This window comes from Notamacropus eugenii, chromosome 1 (assembly GCF_028372415.1).
Source record: "Notamacropus eugenii isolate mMacEug1 chromosome 1, mMacEug1.pri_v2, whole genome shotgun sequence".
In the NCBI taxonomy this organism is placed as follows: domain Eukaryota; kingdom Metazoa; phylum Chordata; class Mammalia; order Diprotodontia; family Macropodidae; genus Notamacropus; species Notamacropus eugenii.
The window spans coordinates 316,049,138-316,072,512 of NC_092872.1; the positions used below are offsets into that span (position 1 = coordinate 316,049,138).

Sequence of the window (23,375 nt, forward strand, 5' to 3'; positions counted from 1 at the left end):
ATAGGTAAAGGATAGATTATAGTAGGTATATACCAGGACCAAAAATGACTAGATTCTTTGTGAATGAATCAGGTTGAAATTTGGAAGTGAAAATTGGATTCTGATTCAAGTTGAATTTCTCTTCATTAGTCATCTCTGCCATCACTGATAACAGCCTTGGGATAAAGGCAAATACTGGAGCAGGAACTGGTCCGAGAGGTACTGACTGCACTGAGTAAGACAGTTTCTCAAAAGAATGAATGAACTTTATCTTCCCCCCCTCTCTATTAAAATCCTTCCAAGATCCAATTCAGTTCCTAATTCCTCTATAAAGTCTCCTTTGAATCAGTTCTTTCCTTTCTCTGAACTCTTATAAAAATTCACAATTAGCTTCTGTTTCAGTACTGCTAATGTTAGCTGAAGTTTCTATAGCCCTTTAAGGTTTGGCAAACACATTATCTTAATTTAATCCTCACAACCACCTCTCATAGCTAAAGCCAAGTATTGCTCTCATTTTACAGATGGAAAGGCAGTACCTGCCCATCCACTTGGATGAAGCAGGACTTCATCCCTGGAAGTCAAACCCTTCATCCAGCACTCTTTGCTTTCCACTACTGTCTCCTATTATAGCCTCCTTTTAGAAACAGAGATATGGTTCAATGTCTTATTTTATCAAAAAGTATGTAACTAGTGATTGATAGAAACAGATAGGTGGCACACAAATTAATACCAGGACATGGACTGCTTCCTGACTAATCTCTATGGGCTGAGTTTTCTCTTTTCCTTCCTCCCTGGGGCCCTACTGTAGTCCTCTTAGGCCAGGTCTCAGGGTCAGCCCTTCCTCTCAGAAAGGTCTCATCATCTCATGCCATGTAGGCCACAGCCTCTTCCATGCTCTGGTGGTGTTTGGTTATGTGAGGCCCCTACTCAGTCAGGCACAAGAAGCCTGTACCAAAGATAGCACCACTGTCTCTGGCTCTTAACTGCTGCTGACACTTACTCAGAGATATATTTTGCAATATTCCCTAAAGCCCCTTCCATATTCCAATGCAACCTTACAGAAAGGAGCTCTGGTGTCTGGATTTGTTGATCTGAAGTATTACTGTACATAACTTCTCACATTTATGTTCTGCCTTCCTAACCATGCTTCCTCACAGTAAAAACCTCATCTTCTCCTTTGATTTTATATTCTCTACCTTGCCTAGTACAGTGCCTTGTATATAGGGAGATGGACTAGATTTGTGATTCCAGTACTCTATGGAACTTTTGGATGAGAAAATTCCTTCCACCAACTTATCTGCAACTTACAGTCTTAAGAGTTGCTTAGAGCACTGTGACGTGCCCAGGGCTACAAAGCCGGTATGCTTCAGGATTTGAACTCAGGGCTTTTTGGCTCCAAGGACAGCTTTCTCTCTCTTACCTTGTATATAACAGATAATAAATGTTTGCTGATCAATAAAGCAAGATCAATAACCTGCAATATTACTTATTTCTGAAGTTGTTTTTTTTTTTTTTACTGCAGAGGCCAAAAAAAACCACCATCATAATAAAAAAATGTTACTATTTTATTATCTAAAGGAGGTAATACATAGCCCAATAAGCAAAAGCAATGGGATATGAGAAGTGGAAAATGGCCAGAGTTTGACAGCAGAAATTTCAGGTTCTGCATTTTGGGGCCAGCCCACTGTGATCCATCGCTGCTTGGGCAGAGTCCAGGTCAGTAATGGTGAGCTCCACTGTAACTGCAGCAGCAAATGGGGTTCAAGTTGGGAGACAGTCTTGAAAGAGGTGACTAAGTGGAGATCCTCAGTATGGACAGGCATCCGAGGCTCTGATTGGCCACAACCATGCCCTCAGCAGGAGCTCTCTCCATGACAAGTTTGACTCATCTAACTGCCTACGGAAGAGCTGCTCCATCATGAAGCTTAACCTCATTTCTATGACCCAACAATAGGTAGAACATTCAAGAATCCTGGGTCAGAGTTTAAAGTGAAAACCTTAGTAGTATTAAGAGATGGGGGGCATGTCCTTGGATCTTCTTAAGAGGATGGAGTTTAAAGGAATGGGGGGCAAAGGATGATGATGCACTGAATGGTCATAGGCTCCAGCTACCTCACCCTGGTGCAAGTACTCCCCCATGAATGCAAAGTTGTTTTAAAGGTACATGATGGAGGGGGCTGGGGAGTGAGACATGGGGATTTGTTTCCTCTTGCTGTGCAGATCTAACCTGGAGGCTCATTTCCCACACTTCACTGGTCTCCCAGGTCTAGTATATAGCACCCAAGGATGAATAAAGTCCTATCAGTACAACTGTGGCCTCTGGGAGGAACTGAAATCCTACAGTCTCCAATTCTAGGAAAGAAGAATTCAGCCTCTGCTAGCCACAAGGAAAACTACATAGAACTTCCCACCACATCTACCTTCCCTTGAGATTTAGGGCAGCAGGTGGGAGCAATTAAAGAAATACACTGGGGCTTAGGTATTGACTGAGTCCCTATAAATGTCCTTTGGGACCTTAAAACGACCTTTAGTGATCCCATGACTTCAGATGGGCTAATTTGCTACTCCTGGAAGGGCATCTCTCCTGGCAAATTTACAGTGGAGTGCAAGCAGAAACAGCAGCAATTGATGCTAAAATACTCACATACATTATTAGTTTAAATACAATTGTCCAGGCTTGGAAAGCTAATAGGAAGGCGATCACTTCCTTCTCAGCATGCAGTGCTCCCCAAGCACATCATAACTAGGCCAAAGCCGATTAGTGGTTTCACATGGGCCGACTGGTTTTTGGTCTGGCTGGCCTCCTAGGCATAAAAAGAACAATGACAAAACAGTGTTCTCCAAACCTGGAACTGTGTGTGTGTGTGTGTGTGTGTGTGTGTGTGTGTGTGTGTGTGTGTGTGTGTGTGCGCACGTGCGTGTACACACCTGCATGCATGTGCACACGTGCATGTGTGTGTACACATGCACAAGTACACACACACACACACATCTGTGTTTTTAAGGGGAAAAAAATATAGCTCCATGGCAGCTAAGGCTTTGTACAGCACTGTGTACACTGTGGATATGCTGTGTACTGGAAAAGTGGATATCTGAGTGTCGATCTGAGGAGACACAGGGACTTTTAGTCAGTGGTAGCAGAACTTGCTGCTACCTCTTCCTCCACACATGGGATAGGCTTCTGCAGGAAATACATGACAGCCTGGACCACCTTGTCTGGTGCAATGTTGTACACAGGATGAGTAGGTTGCTGCAAAATGAAGAATAGACAAATATACAATTAATACATTCTTTTGTAGGGTAGTAGCCCATGTTAATATTCTTCTATTCTCTCCCTCTGAGATAAAAGATGAAATCTCAGGTCTGGAGTAGGGCATCATCCTAGGTAAGTTTTCTCCAAATAGCAGCCTACCACTGTTTCACTGGAACCCTACCCAAGATTAATCCTTGAGGTACCACTCTGGATCTCAGTTTCTTCATCTATAAAATGAGGATATTGTATCAGATGGCTTTTATGGTCCCTATCAGCTCTAAATTTATGTTGCCATAAGCCTATGTTGCCAACTCAATGCATTTACCTTCACTCTGGGCAGTACAAGTGATTGAAGTCAACAAGAATGGGAAATTAAAAAGGCATTATGTTTTCAAAAAAAAACCATAATGGCAATATTAAAAAGAGTAAGGAAATTCTAAACTTGAAAACCACTTAAAGGAAGGAAATCTTTCTAGGAGTATACAACTTATACAGATTTCATGCAAATCTGTAAAGACTGTAATTTTATTTATCTGAATTTTATCACTGGGGAAATCTTGAGTCTACTAATATTCTTTAAGGTAAAATGTAGACTAACTCATTACAGGTGGTTACTGCCATCAACCTGATTGATCTGACTACAATAACCAACTATGACTTTCTGATTCTAAAAAAAAGAAATAGTAGGAGGGAGGCATCCACACACTAGAGAATAAACCAGCAGATACAAAAGGCCATGGTGTGTGCCAGAACTGGCCTTTCCCAGACTGTGGCTCTTTTAGACATTCAAAAAAAGGAGAAAGCTAACTATGGTCGGCATTGAATCACCATTTAAATAAATCGCCACACATAAATAACGGAAGAGACTTAGGTTTTGTGGGCTCCTTTCATAGTAAAGCAAATCCAACAGTCAGCTCTAGAAATTAAAAGCAACTACTGTGTTATGAGCAACACTGCATTAAGCTTTCAGGGCAAGCTCTAGATTAGACCCATTGCCAAGTGCAATGGTGACTCAAAGGACATAGTGGATTTAAGGCTGTGATGTAAGAGGCTTCCCTCACATCTTACCAAGCGATTTTCTGGCACTCCCAAGACCACATCACATAGGATCTCTCCACTGCCAAAGTGCTGTGCTATGGATAAGCCACTAAGACAGTAACAGGTGTGGTAGAAGTCCCGTGACCTAGAGGGAAAAAACACTGTTGAGAAGCCCAACAATGCAAGGTTATATTTGGTGTCTTTCTTTGGATCAAACAATTGCCTAAAGACTCTAAGTTCAAGCTTATAGACAAATCAAATATATTGAACATGACAACAAATGCAAAGAAATCCATGTAATTAGAGAAAATGCAATTTTCCCAAACAATTTTAAGGAAATCTTTTCATTTTTAAACACTCTCTTCAACAGATTCTATTTCCATTTGGTGAGGCAATGTGACTGTTATTTATTCCAGATACCTCCTAAAAATGGCCATGAAGAAAAACTCTTCAGGAATAGACTCAACACTAGAAAAATTAATTTCCTCTCAAATTAAAAAAACATGTCTAGAAACAGGCAAAGTGCTTTCTGATAATGTGCCAAGCACTACTAGTCTTGAGGTGGACTTTCCCTAGGGGGCCTAATTATCATAGTAAGCTGCTGAGGTAGGAGGCAGGAAAGTAGTGGCTTGTTTGGTTTCCAGGTTTTGTTTTTTTTAATTATAGCATATAAAGGCATCTTATATTTGTTTTCCATCATTTAATCAACTCAGTAATTAGCTGTTGTGATTACAATCTCTGCCAGGAGCAGTCATGGCCTTTTAAATCCTGTTGTTCTTTTAAGTCACCCTAATATTTAAGAAAAGAAAAGCCCCTTTCAAGCCTGTTTGCCTACTACTCCTTCAGATTCCTGGAAAATAGTGGTATGATGGTATGTGTTTGGGGAAAAGACTAGAAGACAATAGTGGCATCTCGACCAGGGGCATAAACTGGGATCCTCTCCCTTTAAAGCACTAGCAATATGAGCTTGAGGGAAAAACCAGAGGGAACTAGGTCTCATCCCACATCAGCCTCTAAAGTGCTTGACATGTACCTATCACTGGAAATCATCTAATGGATGACTTCAGATTTTCCATCTTCCCCCTCTCAAAATAGAACTTACTTGCCAGGTTTATCCAGAAGTCCCCCTGCAGGGCACTGGCAGCATAGGAGAATATATTCCTGCAAGGCCTGCTGGTGAAACATCCAGCGACTCATACTAAGGGCAGGATCACCTATGGAAAGGGGAAGGAAACCTACATTAAATCAGACAAAATGACTCCAGTAATTACTATTATTTGAACTAACCTTAAAAATGGGGTACTGAGGAGGTATAACTGCTTTCACCTCCAGTCCACTCCAGATCTCTGGAATCCTAAAAGGCCCAGGCAGGGTCCACTGTTTTGGCAGCACACTCACGTAATCAGCTCCTGGTGAGCAATCCCATTGCATAATTCCTCCCAGGCAGTTAATTACTCATTTGATTTCATTCTTCCAGTGTTAATTCTCCTACCTTACTTTCATCCTAGCCCTCTTAAAAAATTTTCTTTGATATTTCTGTGTCTAAATAAATGATACTGGTTTCATTCACTGTGCTCTAATAAACTAAGGGAACATAGCAGGAAGAAATGTGATTTTTATCTCTTTCCACTTCCTAATAAAGCCTTAAATTTTTTTCCTGAAAGGCCTAGATTTTTTTTTTACCCATTTTGGTCTTTATTGAGCTCCCAATGTAGGTAGATTTTTCAAAAATAAACATTGTTTTAATAAAACACAAATTCATTTCAAAGTATTGGTGCTAAGAATTTTCTCCATTGAAGAATGGTAATGGAACTATGGTATTTAAAAAAAATTTTTAGCTAAATTTTTTTCAATCAGCAAAAATACACCTTCTTTCCCTCACAATTCTCATAATTCTCACAACTGAGAAAAGAAAACAAAGTCCCTTTTACAAACATATATAGTCAAGCAAAACAAATTTTCCATTGGCCATGTAAAAAAAATGTCATTCTACAGTCTGATTCCTTCAGCTCTATATCAGGAAGTGGGTAGAGTGTTTCTAGTATGTTATAGGAAATGATGACCAGGAAGATTTCAGAAACATCTGAAAAGACTTACATGAACTGACGCTAAGTGAAGTGAACAGAACCAGGAGAACATTGTACATAGTAACAACATTATGCAATGAATTGTACATAATAACAATATTATGCAATGATTAACTTTGACAGACTTAGCTCTTCTAAGCAATATAATGATCCAAGACAATGTCAAAAGACTCACGATGATGATGCTATCAACATCCTGAGAAAGAACTATGGAGTCTGAATGCAGATCAAAGCATACTATTTTCACTTTTTTTTTCATTGTTTCTCCCTTTTGTTCTGTTTCTTCTTTCACAAAATGACTAACGTGGAAATATATTTAACATGATTGATTACACGTGTATCACTTGTATCCGACTGCTTCCCATCTTGGGGAGGTGAGGAAAGGGAGAAAAATTTGGAACTCAAAATCTTATAAAAAAATGAATGTTGAAAACTATCTTTACAAGTAATTGGAAAAAATAGAATACTATTTACAAAAAAAGCTTCATCATGAATCTTCTGAAATCATGAGTGGTCATTAAATTGATCAGAGTTCTTAAGTCTTTCATAGGTGTCTGTCTTTACGATAGTACTGTCATTCGTTATCCAAAACAATTGCAGAAGACCCATAATGAAAAATGATATCCATCTCCAGTGAGAGAATTGATGAACTCAGTGCAGACTGAAGCATACTTATTTTACTTTATTTTTCGTTTGTGAGTATGTATGTTGTCTTTTGCAACATGGAATATGGAAATATGTTTGGCATGACTTCAAATGTATAACTGACATCAGATTGCCTGCCTTCTCAAGAGATGGGGTAAAGGTGAGAGGGAGAGAATTTGGAACTCAAAATTTTAAACAATGAATGTTAAAAATTTTTTTGTATATAACTGGAAAATATTTAATGATAGAAAAATATATTTAAAAAGAAAATAAGTAAAAAAGCAATACCACTGTCACTGTATAAATTGTTCTCACTCTACTCTGCATCAGCTCATAAAAGTCTTCACAGGTTTCTCTGAAATCATCACCTTCATTATTTCTTATAGCACAACAGTATTCCATCACATTAATCTATCATAACTCATTCTGCTGTTCCTCAATTGATGGAGACCTCTTTAGTTTCCAATTCTTTGTCACCAGAAGAACTATAAATATCTTGATATATCCTTGGAGTTTTGTTTTGTTTATGACTAATCCCTTCCTTAATCTGCCCTCCATTTAATTTTACCTTATCCTTTCTCTTCTTTCCCTGAGTAAAATGTATTTCTCTACTAAATTTTGTGTATATATGTGCATTCTCTCTTCTTTTGCTCAATTCAGAAGAGAGTGAGGCCCATTTTTTGTGTAAGTCACTCCCCCCATCCCTACCTTCTTGTTTATATAGACTTCTTCATGTGTACCCTGATTATGTGAGATAAATTTCCCTAATTTTTCTCTCCTTCCCTTCCTTTTCCATTCTTCTTCAAGTCATCAAAGACATAAAAAAACCTCTGCTAGGCCTTCTGTATAATTAGACTATGATCTCTGATGATGATAAGATTTAGAGGGGACAAATGTCACTTCCCCATATGAGAATATAAGAAATTTATCCTTGTTTTAGTCCCTTATGATTGTTTATTTTCGTGTTGAGCTTTTTGTATTTCTCTTAACTCCTATGATTGCACTTTGAAGTTTCTGCACAGCTTTGGTTTTTTCATCAGGAATGCTTGAAGTCCTCTATTAAAGTTCTATTTTTTCTCCTGTAGCATTCATTTTACTCAGTTTTTTGGGTAAATTATTCTTGACTTTAAATCTATATCCTTTGCCTTCTGGAATATCATATTTCAAGTTCTCCACTCCTTTACAAGAGTGACTACTCTGATCCTGATGGTGGATCCCTGGTACTTGAATTCTTTCTTTCTGAATTCTTGCAGTATTTTTTTCCTTTGACCTCGAAACTCTGAATTTTAGCTCTAATGTTACTAGCAGTTTTCATTTTGAGGTTTCTTTCAGGAAGTAACCAGAGGATTCTTTCTTTTTCCAATTTGCCCTCTGGTCTTAAAAGATCTCAGTAGTTTTAGGATTTTAAAAAATGTGACAACTAGGCTTTTTCATTTGTTCATGGCTTTCAGGTAGTCCAAGGATTCTTAAAAGTTTCTTTCCTAACTTATGTGAACTGATGCTGAGTGAAAAGAGAACATTATACACAGTAACAGCCACAGGCTGTGAGGATTATTTCTGATAGACTTAGTCCTTCACAGCAATGCAAGGACCTAAAATATTCTCAAAGGACTCAATGCAAAATGCCATCCACATCCAGAGAAAGAACTATGGAATTGGAAAGCAGAATGAAGCAGACTATTTTCTCTTGTGTTATATTTTGGTTTGGTTTAGTTTCCCATGGTTTCTCCCATTCGTTTTAATTCTTCTATGCAACATGATTAATGTGAAAATGTGTTTAATAAGAATGCATATGTAGAACCCATATAAGATTGCATGCTGTCTTGGGGAGGGAGGGGTTAAAGAGGAAGAGAACACTTAAAATTTATGGAAGTGATTGCTGAAAACTGAAAACAAACAAATTAATTTAAAAAAAAGTTTCTCCCCCAGATCTGTTTTTCAGGTCAGCTGTTTTTGCTATGAGACATTTTATTTTTATGAGGTACTTTTATATTATGAGACACTTTATTTTTTTCAGTCTTTTGACTTTAATATTGTTGTTTCACGGGATCATTAAGCTGATATTTAGTCAATTTTAATTTTCAGAGTTAGTTGCGTGGGTAAGATTTTGCAAACTTTGTGCCAATTTGTTAATTTGCTTTCCAAGTCTTTCTTCCATAGTTCTCATTTCTTTTACAATGTTTTCTCTTAACACTTTCATTTAAATTATTTTTTAAAATTAGACTTTTTTTTTTGTAAACTCTTGCTTCTTCTCTTCCAGGAATACTAGTTGAATTTTTACATGAGATTTGTTTTTGAGGCCTTGCTTATAGGAGTCATTCTCTTCTCCTAGGTTTGTGTCTTAAGCATTCCTGATACCGTAACAGCTTTTTATGGTGGAATTCCCTATTTAATCATTCTTCCAACCTACCTCCTGACTTCAGACATTATGTCAGGGCTAGGCTCCGCACACTTCTGCAGAGAATGTTTGAGCTGGTCCTACTGATTCTTCTTGGGGGGAATGTTGTATCATTCTAGGATCTCAGGAGCAACATAAGCTGTAGACCTGCAAGCTATGCTCCTAAAGTACGAAGAACCAGAAGAAAGTCTAATTTCTGCTTTCCTGGTTTGAGTTCTACACGTTCTTGGCCTGATGTCTGGGCATCACATCACTAGGCTTGCCTCCTTTGGCATTTCAGTAAACTGCCACTGAAGGATGCTAATAGCTTTCTAGCTCTTCTTGTTCAGAGTGACAGAGCTGTAGGCTTCCCTTTAGTCTGAGATTCTTGGCCTGATTAGTAATCTTCAGGCTTCAGATTGGGCTAGAAGCTGGAACCTCAGCTCCTGCTTCATACGGGGATCTGATCCACATGGATGACTGCTTCTAAACTTGCTCTCTGCCTGGCACATCACAACCACTCCTTATGCTGTTATGTCCTCTCTAGGTAAGGTTCCCTCCTCAGTCTACCCTAGATCTATTACCCAGAACTGAGTACAGTGAGCAACAGAGCTGCCAGTTGGCACTTTTTCCTGCTTCCTACACAAATTTAGTCCCCTTTATGCTGAATCTGGGAACTACTCTTGTTCTGACTCACAGTCTTCTCTGCACTGGAATATTCCAGTGTCTACAGAACTTTGACTGTTTCTCTATGTTGACTTGAGCTGGAAAACCATTCAGCTTTTTTTTACTGTTAATTATTGTATATTTCCTTATCAGGATTCAGTCTGGTGCATTTTTTAAAAAATGTTTTTTTTTTTCTGGAGGGGAGAGGAAGAGTAGGGGAAGCTCACTACTTCTTCCTGCTCTTCCCATCACATTACTAGGGTCTTAAAGGAAACCTGAAGAGTTTCATTACCTTTCCTGGGTTTTTCCTCTACCATTCTCTTAGCTTTTCTACCATTGCCCTATGAAACATTTCCAGCTCTTCCCTTGACAATAAAGGGGACAATGACAGCTTACCTAAGCTTTTATAGATCTCATAATGAAGCACTGTGTGAATTTTGATAATTGTACTATCTATTAGGCCTGGTGGGGCATAGTTGTAGCCCTTGCTACTGAGACAGATTGCCTGAGCTCAGGAGTACTGTACCAGGGGTAAAGCTGATTAGCTGTTTAGAGTAAGTCTAGCACCAGGAACTCATTACGGGGTGAGAAGGGAAGCAGCAAGCTGCCTAAGGAGGAGTAAACAGGTCCATGACAAAAAGAGAGCAAGTCAAAGTTTCCATGATGATCAGCAGTGGGAATGAATCTTCCTAAAGCTTTTATGCATTTTTTAATTTTAATAACTGAAGCTGTAGATAGGAGAAAAGGATTTGTGAACACCATTGAAAAAAATGGTTAAAGACTAGTACAACTACATTACACGATTGTGTAAAAATGCATTCTTACTGCAGATTCTGTGACAAGTGTAAAGTGACTTAATAGATAAACTATGTCCTGTAGCTTTCAGTACTGGACTCCATATCAGCTATGAGAAGAAAATTCAAATGACTGAAGAGCTATGACTAACTAGCTAATATGACTATGATGCTACTTAATTTATTGTACTTTATAGAACCAGACACAATAAGAAAAAAGGAACATCTGGAGGAACAAGAGGTGAAAAATCTCAAGGGAAGTAAAAAAAAAAAATGAATGGGGCTTGTAATTGCCAGAGCTCAAATTTAACTACAAAGCAATAGTTATCAAAACAACTTGGTACTAGTTAAAAATTAGAAAAATAACTTAGTAGAATACAATAAACAAATAAAATCTATAAGTAAATGAACTCTAGTGTTTTCTAAAGCTAAGAACAAAAATTATCGCTGGATTTCAAAACCTGTATTTGACAAGAAGTGCTTGAAAAACTGCAATTTGGCAGGAATAAGTCTAGATCAGCATCTTATATCATGTCACGTGTATCTTATATCACATCATGTGTATCCATAAAAATGGATACACAACCTAAATACACATCATTAAAAAAATTAGAGGAAAATAGGAAATAAATTTTCCAATGATAGATGAGGGGAGATTTCTTAACCAACAAGGAATAGAGGACATCATAACATATAAAATTATTTCAGCTTTCAAAAATTTAAAAGCTTTTACATGAATCAAATGACTACTGTTAGAAAAAGAAAAGTTGTAGAATATAAAAATTATTTGCATCAAATGCACCTGATAAAAGTTTGAATTTCAAAATATACAGGAAAATGATAAATGTATAAAACCAAGAGGCATCCCCTAACAGAAAAGTAAGCAAAGGATATGGATACAGTTTTTTTTTTTAAATTTTTGAAATATATTATATAGATGCCTTTGTCTTTACATCAAACCTACTTCCTACATTCTGTCCAAATAGAAATGTTTTTTAACAAGGAAAAAGAATTAAGAAAAATATCCCATACAGCAACTATGTCTGACAAAACATTTAACTTTCTGCTTTCATTACTGTCCTGGACCTTGCAAGTGATCATTTTATTTTATTTTTTTTCTGGAAAAGTTTTATTTTATTTCTGTAAAGTAGTCCTCCTCTTAGCTTACTTTTTCAGACTGGTCCAAGTATTCTGATAAGTAGTGAAGTAGAAAGTATTGTTTTATGAAATTAGTTATAAAAACACAAAAGGCATACTACTCCTTGAAAGTAGAAAAAGTTCAGGCAAGTGATAATTTTAACAGGATGACTATAAGCAACGAACAAATGTGGAATAAAAATAATGTTCCAGGAAACTCTATGTTTCCTATGTTCCATTCAAACTCTAGTGGTTCCCTATTCCTTCTAGGATCAAATAAACTGCCTGGAATTTAAAGCTGCTTACAACCTAGCCTGCTCCTATCTTTTCAGTCTTCTTACACATTACTCATCTCCACAGTAGCCTGCTTGCTTTCCCTCATACATGAGGTTCCCTCTCCTATTTCTATGCTTTTTGCCCTGTCTGTCCTCCATGCCTGGAATGTCATCCTTAAAAAAAAAAGAAAATAGTTCCTGGCTTTCTTTAAGATTCAGATCAATCACCACCTTGTACACAAGTCCTTTCCTAATTCCCCCACCCCCTTGACCTGAGAGTATATTTCTCTCTAAGGTCACTTTGCGGTTACTCTGACTGTATCTTATATTTATCTGCTTATGTACATGTTCTCTCCTCTATTAGAATGTCAGCTGTTTGGGGGCAAGGGCTATTTGTGCTTTTCCTTACAGTTCCAGTGTGTTTGTCCTTCGTTGCCAAAGACCATGCCATCAGAGAAATGATGATATGACTTACAGTTGACTTTGAGTAAGGGAGGGCTGTGCAGGTCACCAGCCTCACTTCTCCTCCAGAGCCATCTGAATCCAGTGACCAGATATTCATCAGGATGACTGGAGATGACCCATGATGAGGCAACTGGGATTAAGTGACTTGCCCAAGGTCACACAGCTAGTGAGTGTCAAGTGTCTGAGGTGAGATTTGAACTCAGGTCCTCCTGACTCCTGCACTGGTGTTCTATCCACTGCACCACCAAGCTGACTGGCATACAGTAAGCACTCAGTAAATGTTTATTATGTCCCAATAATCCCATATGCCTCTTTGCCATAAGAGGGCACAGGTGTTACATTATTGTTCTCCAGGTTTTTCAATGATTTTCCATTTACTCAGAGTACACTTTCCTTTCAGCGATCTTTTCATTTACATTGTTTTAGTCATCGTCTATATTATTCTCTCAATACATAATTTTCTTTTATCCCCAATTTATTTTTTTTGTTTTCAACATTCACTTCCATAAGTTTTAAATTTTCTCCCTCTTCCTCCTCAAGAAGGCATGCAATCTGATATAGGCTCTACACATACATTCCTATAAAACACATTTTTACATTAGTCATCAACATATAATTTTCAAAAGAAGAAATATAAACTACCATTAACCACATGAAAAAAGTATTCTAAGTCATAAACAATTAGAAGTGTGCATTTTAAAAATTTCACTAAAATTGGAATATATTTTAAAAATAAAAAGAAGTTATTGCTATGTGGGCTGTGGAAAGTCAGGTACTCTAATACAAAAACAATTTGGAATCATTTGAGAAAAGTTACTGAATTATTCATTGATTTAACCATCCCCAGTACCAAAAGTAACTCAAAGATAAAATGAAAAGTCCAACATGTACCAAAATATGCACAGCAGCATTTTTTTGTGTGATATAAAACTGGAAACAAGCCAGGTACCCATGGAGTGGGGAACTGCTGAACACATTTTGATATATGAATGTAATGAATTATTGTTGTGCTATAAGAAATAGACATTAGGAATATAAAGAAATGTGGAAAGGCTGCTATGAACTAATGCAAAGGGAACTTAGGAGAAAAAAATATGTAATAACACTAATAACAAATAAAAATAATACAGAATGACAATTAAACTCAGAATACATTCAATGATCAAGACTGAATCCAAAGGTCAGACAACTATGGATTTCAAATTGTATCATAGACAGTTGCTATACAGTTCTACATTACTGTTTTACTTTATTACAAAATGATAAAAGAAGGACTAAATGGACTTAGAAGTGAATTCTACCAAACATTTAAAGAACAATTAATTCTAATATTAAACTATTTGAAAAATTAACTAAAGAAGGATTCTTTACCAATTACCAATTACAATTTTACCAATTACCATTTACAAATTACAAATTCTTCCAAATTCCTTCTATGACACAAATATGGTTTGATATTTAAACCAAGGAGAGCAAAAAAAGTAAAAACTGTAGGTCAATTTCTCTAAGTAATGTTAATGCAAAAAATTTTAAATAAAATATTAGCAAGGAGACTACAGAAATATATCACAAAGATCATACATTATGACCAGGGAGGATTTGTACCAGGTAGACAGAGCTGGTTCAGCATTAGGAAAACTACAGAATAATTTACTCTATCAATAACAAAACCAATAAAAACTATATGATTATCTCAAAGGATGCAGAAAAAGCTTTTGACAAAATACAACCATCATTCTTATTTAAAAATAAAAACAAAAACAATGAAAGCACAGGAATAAATGGAGCTTTCCTTAAAATAAGTAGTATCTGTCTGAAACCATCAACAAGCAATATCTATAACAGGGATAAAGTAAAAGCCTTCCCAATAAAGAGTGAAGGATACCCATAATCACCACTATTATTCAGTACTGTACTAGAAATGCTAGCTATGGTATTATGAAGAGAAAAAAAGAAGGAATAAGAATAGGCAATAAAGAAACAAAACTATCACTCACTGCTGATGATATGATGATATGATATTTAGAGGACCCTAGGGAATCAACTAAAAAGCTAGCTAAAACAATTAACAACAAAGTTGCAAGATATAAAACAAACCCACAAAAGTCATCAGTATTAACAACACAGAAGGAGAAGATGGAAAAAGAAATTCCACTTAAAAGAACTGCAAGCATATAAAATATTTGGAACTCTACCTGCCAAGATATACCCAGGATATGAACACAATTAAAAAATACTTTTCACACAAATAAAGACAGATCTAAACAAATGGAGAAATATTATTGATGGGTAGGCAGTCAATATACTAAAAGCAACAATTCTACCTAAATTGTCGTTTATTCAGTACCATACCAATCAACTAACCAAAGAATTATTTTATAGAGCAAGAAACAATAATACTAAAATTCATCTGGAAAAACAAAAAGTCAAGAATACCATCATGGGACTCAATGGAAAAAAAAAGTGAAGGAAGGTGGCCTAGCAGTATCAGATTTCATACTACATTACAAAGTGGTAATCATTAAAACAATCAAATTTTATAAAATAAGAAATAGAGTGGTGGATAAATGAAATAGATTAGACATACAATATATAGAAGTAAAGACCATAGTAACAGTGTTTGATAAACTCAAACATGAACATTTGGGGGGCAAGAACTCAATATTCAACAAAAACTGCAGGGAAAAGTGGAAAGTAGTCTAGCAGAAACCAGGCATAAACCAACATCTCACACCATATACCAAGAAAAGGTCAAAATGGATATATGATTTAGACATAAAGGATGATAGCATGATTTAGACATAAAGATGATAGCATTTGTTTGTCCCTTTTTTGAAGAGGACCAATGAGATCATGATGGTGATGTCTTGACTCAAGAATAAACTGAAAATTCTTCTGAAAATTAGTTGTTCATATCCCTGGGTCATTTATCTGTTGAAGAATGGCTCAAACTTGGTGTCAATTCCCTATGTAGCTTAACTATCAGAAATTATACTACAATACAAGACAGGATCATAAATCAAGAGCTGGAAGGACTTTGAAAGCCATCTAGTCCAAACCCCTCATTTTAGAGATGAGGAAACTGAGATTCTGGGAACATCAGTGTCACACAGGTAGTAAACCTTAGAAGCAAGTTTTAGAGCCAGGTTCTCTGACTCTAGAATCAGTGCTTTGCCCCATACCATATTGCCTCAATATTTTAATATTTGGTTAAAAAGACTTTTTCCTAAATGAGAGCTTCTTCATGCAAAAGTTTTAAAATTTTACGTAATTGAAATTGTCTCTTTTATCTTTTATGATCTTCTCTATCCCTTGGTAGATCAGGAATTCTTCCCTGATCACAGATCTAAAAGGTACTACCTCTTCTCTATGTTTATTAGGATGTTACCTTTTTATGTTTAAGTATGCTTATAAAATTTATTGCATTTTATGATGTAAAATGCTGGTCTGAACCCAACTTCTGATGAACTGCCTTCAAGTTTTCCCAGAAGTTCTTACAGAATGAGAAGTCTTTCCCTAAGTAGTTTATGTTCTTAGATATAAAGAAATAGTGACTAGCTGTATTCAATTGCTTTAAGGTCCTACTTAGCTGATCTATTCCACTGATCACATTTTATATTGTTTTAACCAGTAATTTTAATTTAACCAATAATTTTAAGAATTACTGCTTTAAAAAGCTCTTTTTGAAAATTGAAAAAACATTACTACCTTATATACAGTTCAAGATCTGGTAATACTTTTCACTTCAGTGTCTTTTTTAAAATTTCCTTCAAAAATCTAGATTTTTGTGTTCCTTCAAATGGAATTCTATAATTATTATATCTAATTGTATACAGTAACCTCATGGCATTTAGATGAATATAACACTAAAGCACAGTCATTTTTCTTATATTGGTGCAACCTAACTATAAAAAACAAATATCTCTCCAATTATTTCTTCTTTTATTTTGTCTTCTTTTATTATGTCTTCTTTTATTTCTCTAAAGTTTTATAGGTGTATTTATATAGCTTCTGAGTATGTCTCAATAAGTTAACTCCTGGGTATTTTATATAGTTTGTATTTATTTTGAATGGAATTTTTCAATAGTAATTTGTTCTCTGCTTGGGAAAATAATACTTACAGCAGGATATGTAGAGTTGCCACTCAATAAGATCATGTAGATTCTGGATTAAATTTGTTTCCTCTTACCTTGATGCCCCCTCCAGGAGGCTTGATATATGTATCACAACATTTTTCTTCCTAATTGGCTCTTTTTCTTACCACTGGCATCATTATTTTATATTTAATTTATGAAACAAAATAAGCATTCCCATAATGTAGGAGAATAATAAAAAGATGATTGCACATGAAACTGCAAATCTATTATGCACAACTTGCTATTCCTTTAAATATAAATTTATCATGTAAATTTCTTTTTTCCCCTTCCCTCTTACTCTTGAGATAGCTTAGACACAAATATGTCTGTCTGTCTGTCTGTCTGTCTGTCTATCTATCTATCTGTAAAATCATGGCCTCATTATGTTCAAAGTCCAAGATGTCTGAAGAAGTGAAAACTTTCCCTTTAAATCAATGAAAAAACTTAGATTCAGCAATGAATCATGGACTTTTTCTATAAGCAAAGAACGTATGAAAAATCCTCTAAAATGTGAGCCAATAACAAGAAAATCAATAAATAGTTCTTCTTACCCTTCCTCCTAAAACAAGGACTGATTTGCTGCAGCTCTCTCCAGAATTTTCTGGCAGTCGGAGTGACTATATTTACATATTTGCAATGTGTTTGCTATACAGAGGACCTCTTGACAAGTATACCAAAAGATCAACAATTCTATGGTACTCTCAGTCCAAACAATTCTAACTAGCATGAACATCAAAAAACCCAAATTCACATGCCTTTTCATATGCCTCCTATTCCAGAGAAAAAAAGTCTTTATAACTCATTTTCTCCATATGAGTAAACAAGCTGAGAAGTAAGCACAGGGCCCAGCTCAAACTAATACATGGTCAAAGAACGCTTAAGACCAGAAACACAGATCCCTGTAGCCTGGATTATGGAGATTACTAAAGATTCTGTCTTTGTGTTATGTAAAATCTTGACTGATCACAACAGCATGTGAGAATGGGGGTAAATGTGGAAAGCTCTTACTTGGAAAGGGACTATGACCAATCAAGGATATGAACCAATCTCCAATTATTCTGACCAAAATAATATATAATAATAGAGTTAGAACCTGAAAACATTTCATACCACATTAAAATAAGATATTGGAAAAACTCCCCTTCCATTGTTTTTTTTTAAAGAGACTCTTCATATGTTCCCCTCATTTTGCATAAGAAGAAGGTGAAGCTCAGAGAGGTTAAGAAACACCTGAGGCAGGACTGGTACTCAGGTTCCCCTGTCCAAGCCCAGCTGCCTTACGAGAAAAAGCATTTCATTGTAGTATATCCCTCTTCTTCATTTCATTTGTAGTATATCCCTCTTCCTTCATGTTTTCTTTCCTCTCTTATAATCAACATGGAGCCAAGTCAACCCCACACCCTTCTGTCACCACAGAAACCAGTGGCATTTTTAAAGAATGTTTGCCTCTTCACTCTCTTTTAGAATGTAAGCATTTCGTGATCTTTTATCCTTTCCTATTGCTCAAATGCATTCACCTTTCCAGGTTTCTTTTACCTCTTGGGTTTACATTTCATAGATTCTTTCCTTAGAGCAGTTTTTTTTTTAATCTTTTACCAGAAAACTCAGGATTTTAGCTTTGACATTTATGAGCTTTTTAAATTTGCACTTTCTTTCAGGTGGTAACAGGGGGACTCTTTCTACTTTTACTTTGTCATTTGGTTTTAACAGACCTGGAGAGTTTCATTTTATAACTTCTTGAAAGAGGGAGTCCAGGTCTATTGTTTGGTCATGGTTTCAAAGACTCTGATGATTATTAACTTTCTGTTCATCATTTTGTTATCCAGGTCACCTAATTTTGACATCTGATACATTTTCTTCTATTTTGATTTTTTTTTTGGAGGCGAGGTAATCTACTCCTTTCTGTTTTTCAGGGTGTTCACTACTTCTGTAAGTTTTTCCACCTTCTATCTTAAGCTACTTATTTTCCTTGAACTTTTTTTCCTCTAGATACATGTCGTTTTTTCTTTAGCACTTTTTTAATTTCTTATATGTACTCTTACAGTGCTTGTGGTCAAGCTATTAATTTCTCAGAGATTCTCTTCTTCTGGATTTATCTTCTCTCAATCCACAGTACTTTTTTACCATGTTTGGCATTTATTTCTATTTGATTAGTTTCTGAAATGGCACTTTGTACTTAAGTAAGACTCTGCTCCCTCCTATACTCTTGCATAAGGCAGTCAGACTGTGGCTTGCCCCTGTCTTTTCGGTAAACTGGATGGCACTGATTCTGCTTCAGACTTAGCTCTACCCTCTACACAAATCCCTGGCTTACAGTTCAGTTTCTGGTAGCTCCTCCGTCTCTTCTCTGCTTCCTTTTCCTTGCACAGTTCAGAACCAGGAATTGGCTGATAGCTCCCAACAAGTTACTATCAATTGCACTAATAACAGGTCTCCTGCAAGACCCAGGTGCATTGTTGCCCAAATGGTACGATGACCGTATTTCCTTCTATGGATCCCACATGCCTTTCTTTAGTATTTATGTTGCCTGAGTGCTGCTCTAGCTTAATCCCCTGCTTTGGCTGCCTAGGCACCAGGGCTTCTAGCTTATCTCCGCTCAAAACGTCTTCAGGCTTCTGGTGATCTTTTCTGTGCTGTCCAGAACTATATAGGGGAGTCTGGAGCTATTTTTCTTTAGTTTTCTTTATTACTGTGCCTTCTAGTAAATTTTTAGAAATTATTGGAACATTTGTAAGAGACCTGCACTCCCTTAGGTCCTAATATATCACTATGTTAATCAGAAGTCTGTTCACTGCATTTTAAAAATTATTACTAAGACTCAATCTTATAGTCAGTCTTGGTCAGCAGGAAGAGATGTTCTAAGCCTGTTCTCACCATGTTTGTGTACTTTGCTGCTTAAAAACCTTCTCCCCTGGATAATTCCCTTTCTTCCCCCTTTCTCTCACTTATCTGATCACTTACATAGTATGGGCTTTCTTAGCCTACCAAACTATTAAACATTACGTAGGTGGGGAAGTATATTGCTTGAAACTAAATTATTATGATAATCAGTAAGGTACTTTATACCGGAGTAAAGAGGGCCAGCCCCTCCCCCTCATACAGAAGCCATGTCATCCTTGCAGGATTCCAAAGGTGGATGATTCCATCTCAGTCTACTCAGAGAAGAAATGATCACAGCACAGTTTAGGTTTCTCAGACTACAAGAACCACATCATGTACCTTATTTGCAATAGAGAATAACAAAACATATTAGCTAGAATGTTGCAAATGAATTCAGGAAGACCCAGGCTGAAATAAATCTGAGATATTTACTAACCTGTGTGACCACAGGAGAATAACTTTACCTTTTTGAGTCTCAGTTTTCTCAGATGTAAAAAGGAGATGGTATCTATGGTACCTACCTCACAGACCTGTGAGGTTCAAATGACAATTTGCGAACTTTATCCAATAATATCCAGTATTACTATTCCTCAAGGCATGATTTACTTATGTTCATTCACAATATCTAAGAAAGCATATCTCATTTCAAAGTACCTAAAAAGAGCAATATGGATCGCTCAACCAATTATAAACCTCATTAATTCGTCTAGCATCGGCAGCTTTGTAACTCACTTCTATCTGTACTCACCTTGAGCATGTAGTGCTCGGTGGAGTAGTGGCAGTAACCCCGCCTGCCAGAAAGAGTAACAGCCGTCTACTAGCTTGTTGCATCGGCCCTGAAATCCGCCTTCAAATCTCATCTGCCGGCTTGTCACCCATTGCTGAGAACAAGAAACAAAACGGAGACCTGGTCACATACAGCAAAGACAAAATCCAGGGAAATGACTTTTTCTTGGAAAGAAGTTGTTTCTTAGAAGTCTGATGTTAGAGATTTTTCCATTATCTCATCCTTCAATGTAATGAAAATGAGAATGAAGCATTTAAACTTCAAAAAAAAAAAAATCTAGGAGCATTCTCTTCTCAATCAAGAGCATCAAAGAGCCAAGAGTTTCTTTCTCTCTTAAGGTCATGATCACCTCCTCTGAAGACTGCCCAGGCTATGCTAACATGAAAATTTAAGGAATTGATGGCTTGTAATTTGATATTGTTCACTAATTAATCTGATCATTCCCCACTCCCATATGGATCCTGGGAAACTGAAGCTTGAACAGAAAACAAATTACCCAAGGTCTCTTAGCAAGTTAGCAGCAGAAATGAAGACAAAATGTACCAATACAGACAAATGAACTATTAGCTCTGTTCAGTCTAGTCTCTCCACTGATCTCCAAAAAGCAGCTCATTAAACTGATACTAAGAGATCTTCTGTTCTGGAGCTCTTAATGTAACTAATTCAGAAACTGACATGTGTACCCCATTCTCAGGTACTAAGACCTAATTTTTCTAAGTATACTTGTCTGGTAAGCTAAATATATGGAGAGTCTTAGCTTTTAGAATGAGCATGACCAGCCAGGTGAGCAAATATCATTTTATCTTTTTTTCTCCCAATAATATAGCTCGGCTGCTAGATTACTACATTCGCTCCCAGAGCAGTCAAAGGGCCATGAAGATTAGGGTTGCAGGATATTCTCCTCATAAGAGGCTTCCTTTATTCTGGTCTTGGAACTAGTTGGATACTAAACCAAACTACTAAGAGAATTCACTGGAGATCTATAATTATGAAAAGGGGTGAAACTAAGCCATTTAATGTCTTGCCCTCTATTTTGGTAGAGGAAAGAGAAAGACTATATAACTAGTAAAGAACTCCTGTAGTCTCAGGCTTCAATGAATTCAAGCCCATGTTCCTGTGATAGAATTTACAACCATTGCATAGGATTAAGCCAACTGCAATGTCATGATGCATTGAATAGCAGTGAGCTAAATTATAATTCTAAAGGAAGTAAATACCAATACTAGAGGAGTGGTGCATAATTTATTTTAATTCAAATTCTTACACGTTCCAGTGGGCTTTTTAAAACTGCTTTTAGGTCCAGTCTAATTTATTTTAGCTCTTATTCTATTTTAATCCATAAAAAATTTTCTCACAGTTTGAGTCTTGATAGCCCCAGAGGTGTTTCTCTAAATATACCACCATAATGGCTGACATCCACTGTCATGCTCCTGATCCCTACCTGAGAGACTGAGACTTCATATTTGAACCCCTTGTCATTTGAATAGAGTTGAAAGAGTCTGGTGACTCTTAGACCACTGCACAAGGCCATTTCTTTGGGTATGTTCCTTTGAGGAAGCCTTTCTGAGGATGAGTGCAATGCTTCTGCTGCAGAGCTTGTTAATTAGAAAAAGTACTTTGGAGGTTCATTGATGGGTCCAGGGTTACACCCTGAAATTTGAAGAGAGTGAAGAATGAGGAGCTGAGCATCAATTACAGTGTATCCTACACCTTGTCTGCTCCATGGTCAGTTACAAGGTATGCCTACTCCCCATAAAGTAAAAATAGGGAACTCTGCCCTTTTAATGGCTAGGGGGTATGTATCTTTTTCCATCCAACCTTAAAAGATTATATACACCGTGTTCTGATAAATTTACAAACGAGTATATCATGTTGATTAATGCCTGAGGCCCTGAGTTCAATGAGTATTTCTTAGGAAAATGAAGAAGTCATCTTCTGAATGCAGTTAGCTGGTACCTTTATTGTACTCAAAACATTCATTGAAATGTAGGGTACTAAATATGCACATGGTATGATAATAGTCTTGGCCTCTAAAATGCTCCAAAGAAAAATCTATGGTTTCCTTTCTTTGGCAACTATTACTAACACATTTCAAAATCCAACTTCTAACTGGAAAAAGAAAAAGACTATGGCTGCAGCCTTGTAAGCATGAAGGAATTATACACTGGCTCACTGAAAGATGTCTTTTAACAGATCCAAGGAGGATCCTGAATAACCAAGCCAAATATTCTCCATGGAATTCACACAAGCATACTTTTTATTCTGTTCAGTGCTATAAAATGTTATAATGTCATGCTAAAAAAGGAAAAAGAGACCTACGATTGAAGGTAAAGGTGGCTTCTACCTTCACCCTCATCCCCAGTAACCAGTCAATAGGCTAATATTTTTTTCATCTGTTCTACTTGAAGAGCTAATGGAGTGCTTTAGAGTAGTTTGTGAGTTTAAAAGAAGTATTTTGTTAGCTTTCATCACAGTCGGTCAGTCATTATTCTGGAAGTCTCTAGGCACTCAAACCTGAAGTGGAGATTGCACACAAAGGTACTTACTAACAAACACTTCAGGTTTAAGGATTTCTCTTTCTTGAGGATGACCAGCGCTGCCAGTCCACAAAAAGTATAGCCACCATGAGCCTCCATGCCTGGCACACCACCAATTCCACCTTCCCAGTTCTGACACCTAAAAAGGGAAGGAATAAAACAAATAAAAGAGCAGTCAGGCAAACCTAACTGATGCCAATACTATGTACATGTTCACAAACTAAATATTCTTTCTTCTAACAAATAATGAGAACACGCAGATTAAATTCAATACTCACAATTTGGAAATTAATAGTATCAACAATATCACCTGGCTCTA

At 36.6% G+C, this 23,375-nt stretch overlaps 1 protein-coding gene across 1 annotated transcript in view; it reads right to left on the reverse strand.

The window, feature by feature from the left end:
• Positions 1-1,523: 1,523 nt before the first annotated feature.
• FNTB (farnesyltransferase, CAAX box, subunit beta) overlaps positions 1,524-23,375 on the reverse strand; it is a 104,310-nt gene continuing 82,458 nt past the window's right edge. The window contains exons 8-12 of the mRNA XM_072629588.1: positions 23,066-23,195; positions 20,481-20,613; positions 5,373-5,484; positions 4,301-4,415; positions 1,524-3,229 (exon numbers count right to left, since the gene is read on the reverse strand). Of these exons, the coding sequence (XP_072485689.1) occupies positions 3,104-3,229; positions 4,301-4,415; positions 5,373-5,484; positions 20,481-20,613; positions 23,066-23,195 (616 nt within the window). The 3' untranslated portion in view covers positions 1,524-3,103. The remainder of the gene's footprint in view (positions 3,230-4,300; positions 4,416-5,372; positions 5,485-20,480; positions 20,614-23,065; positions 23,196-23,375) is intronic.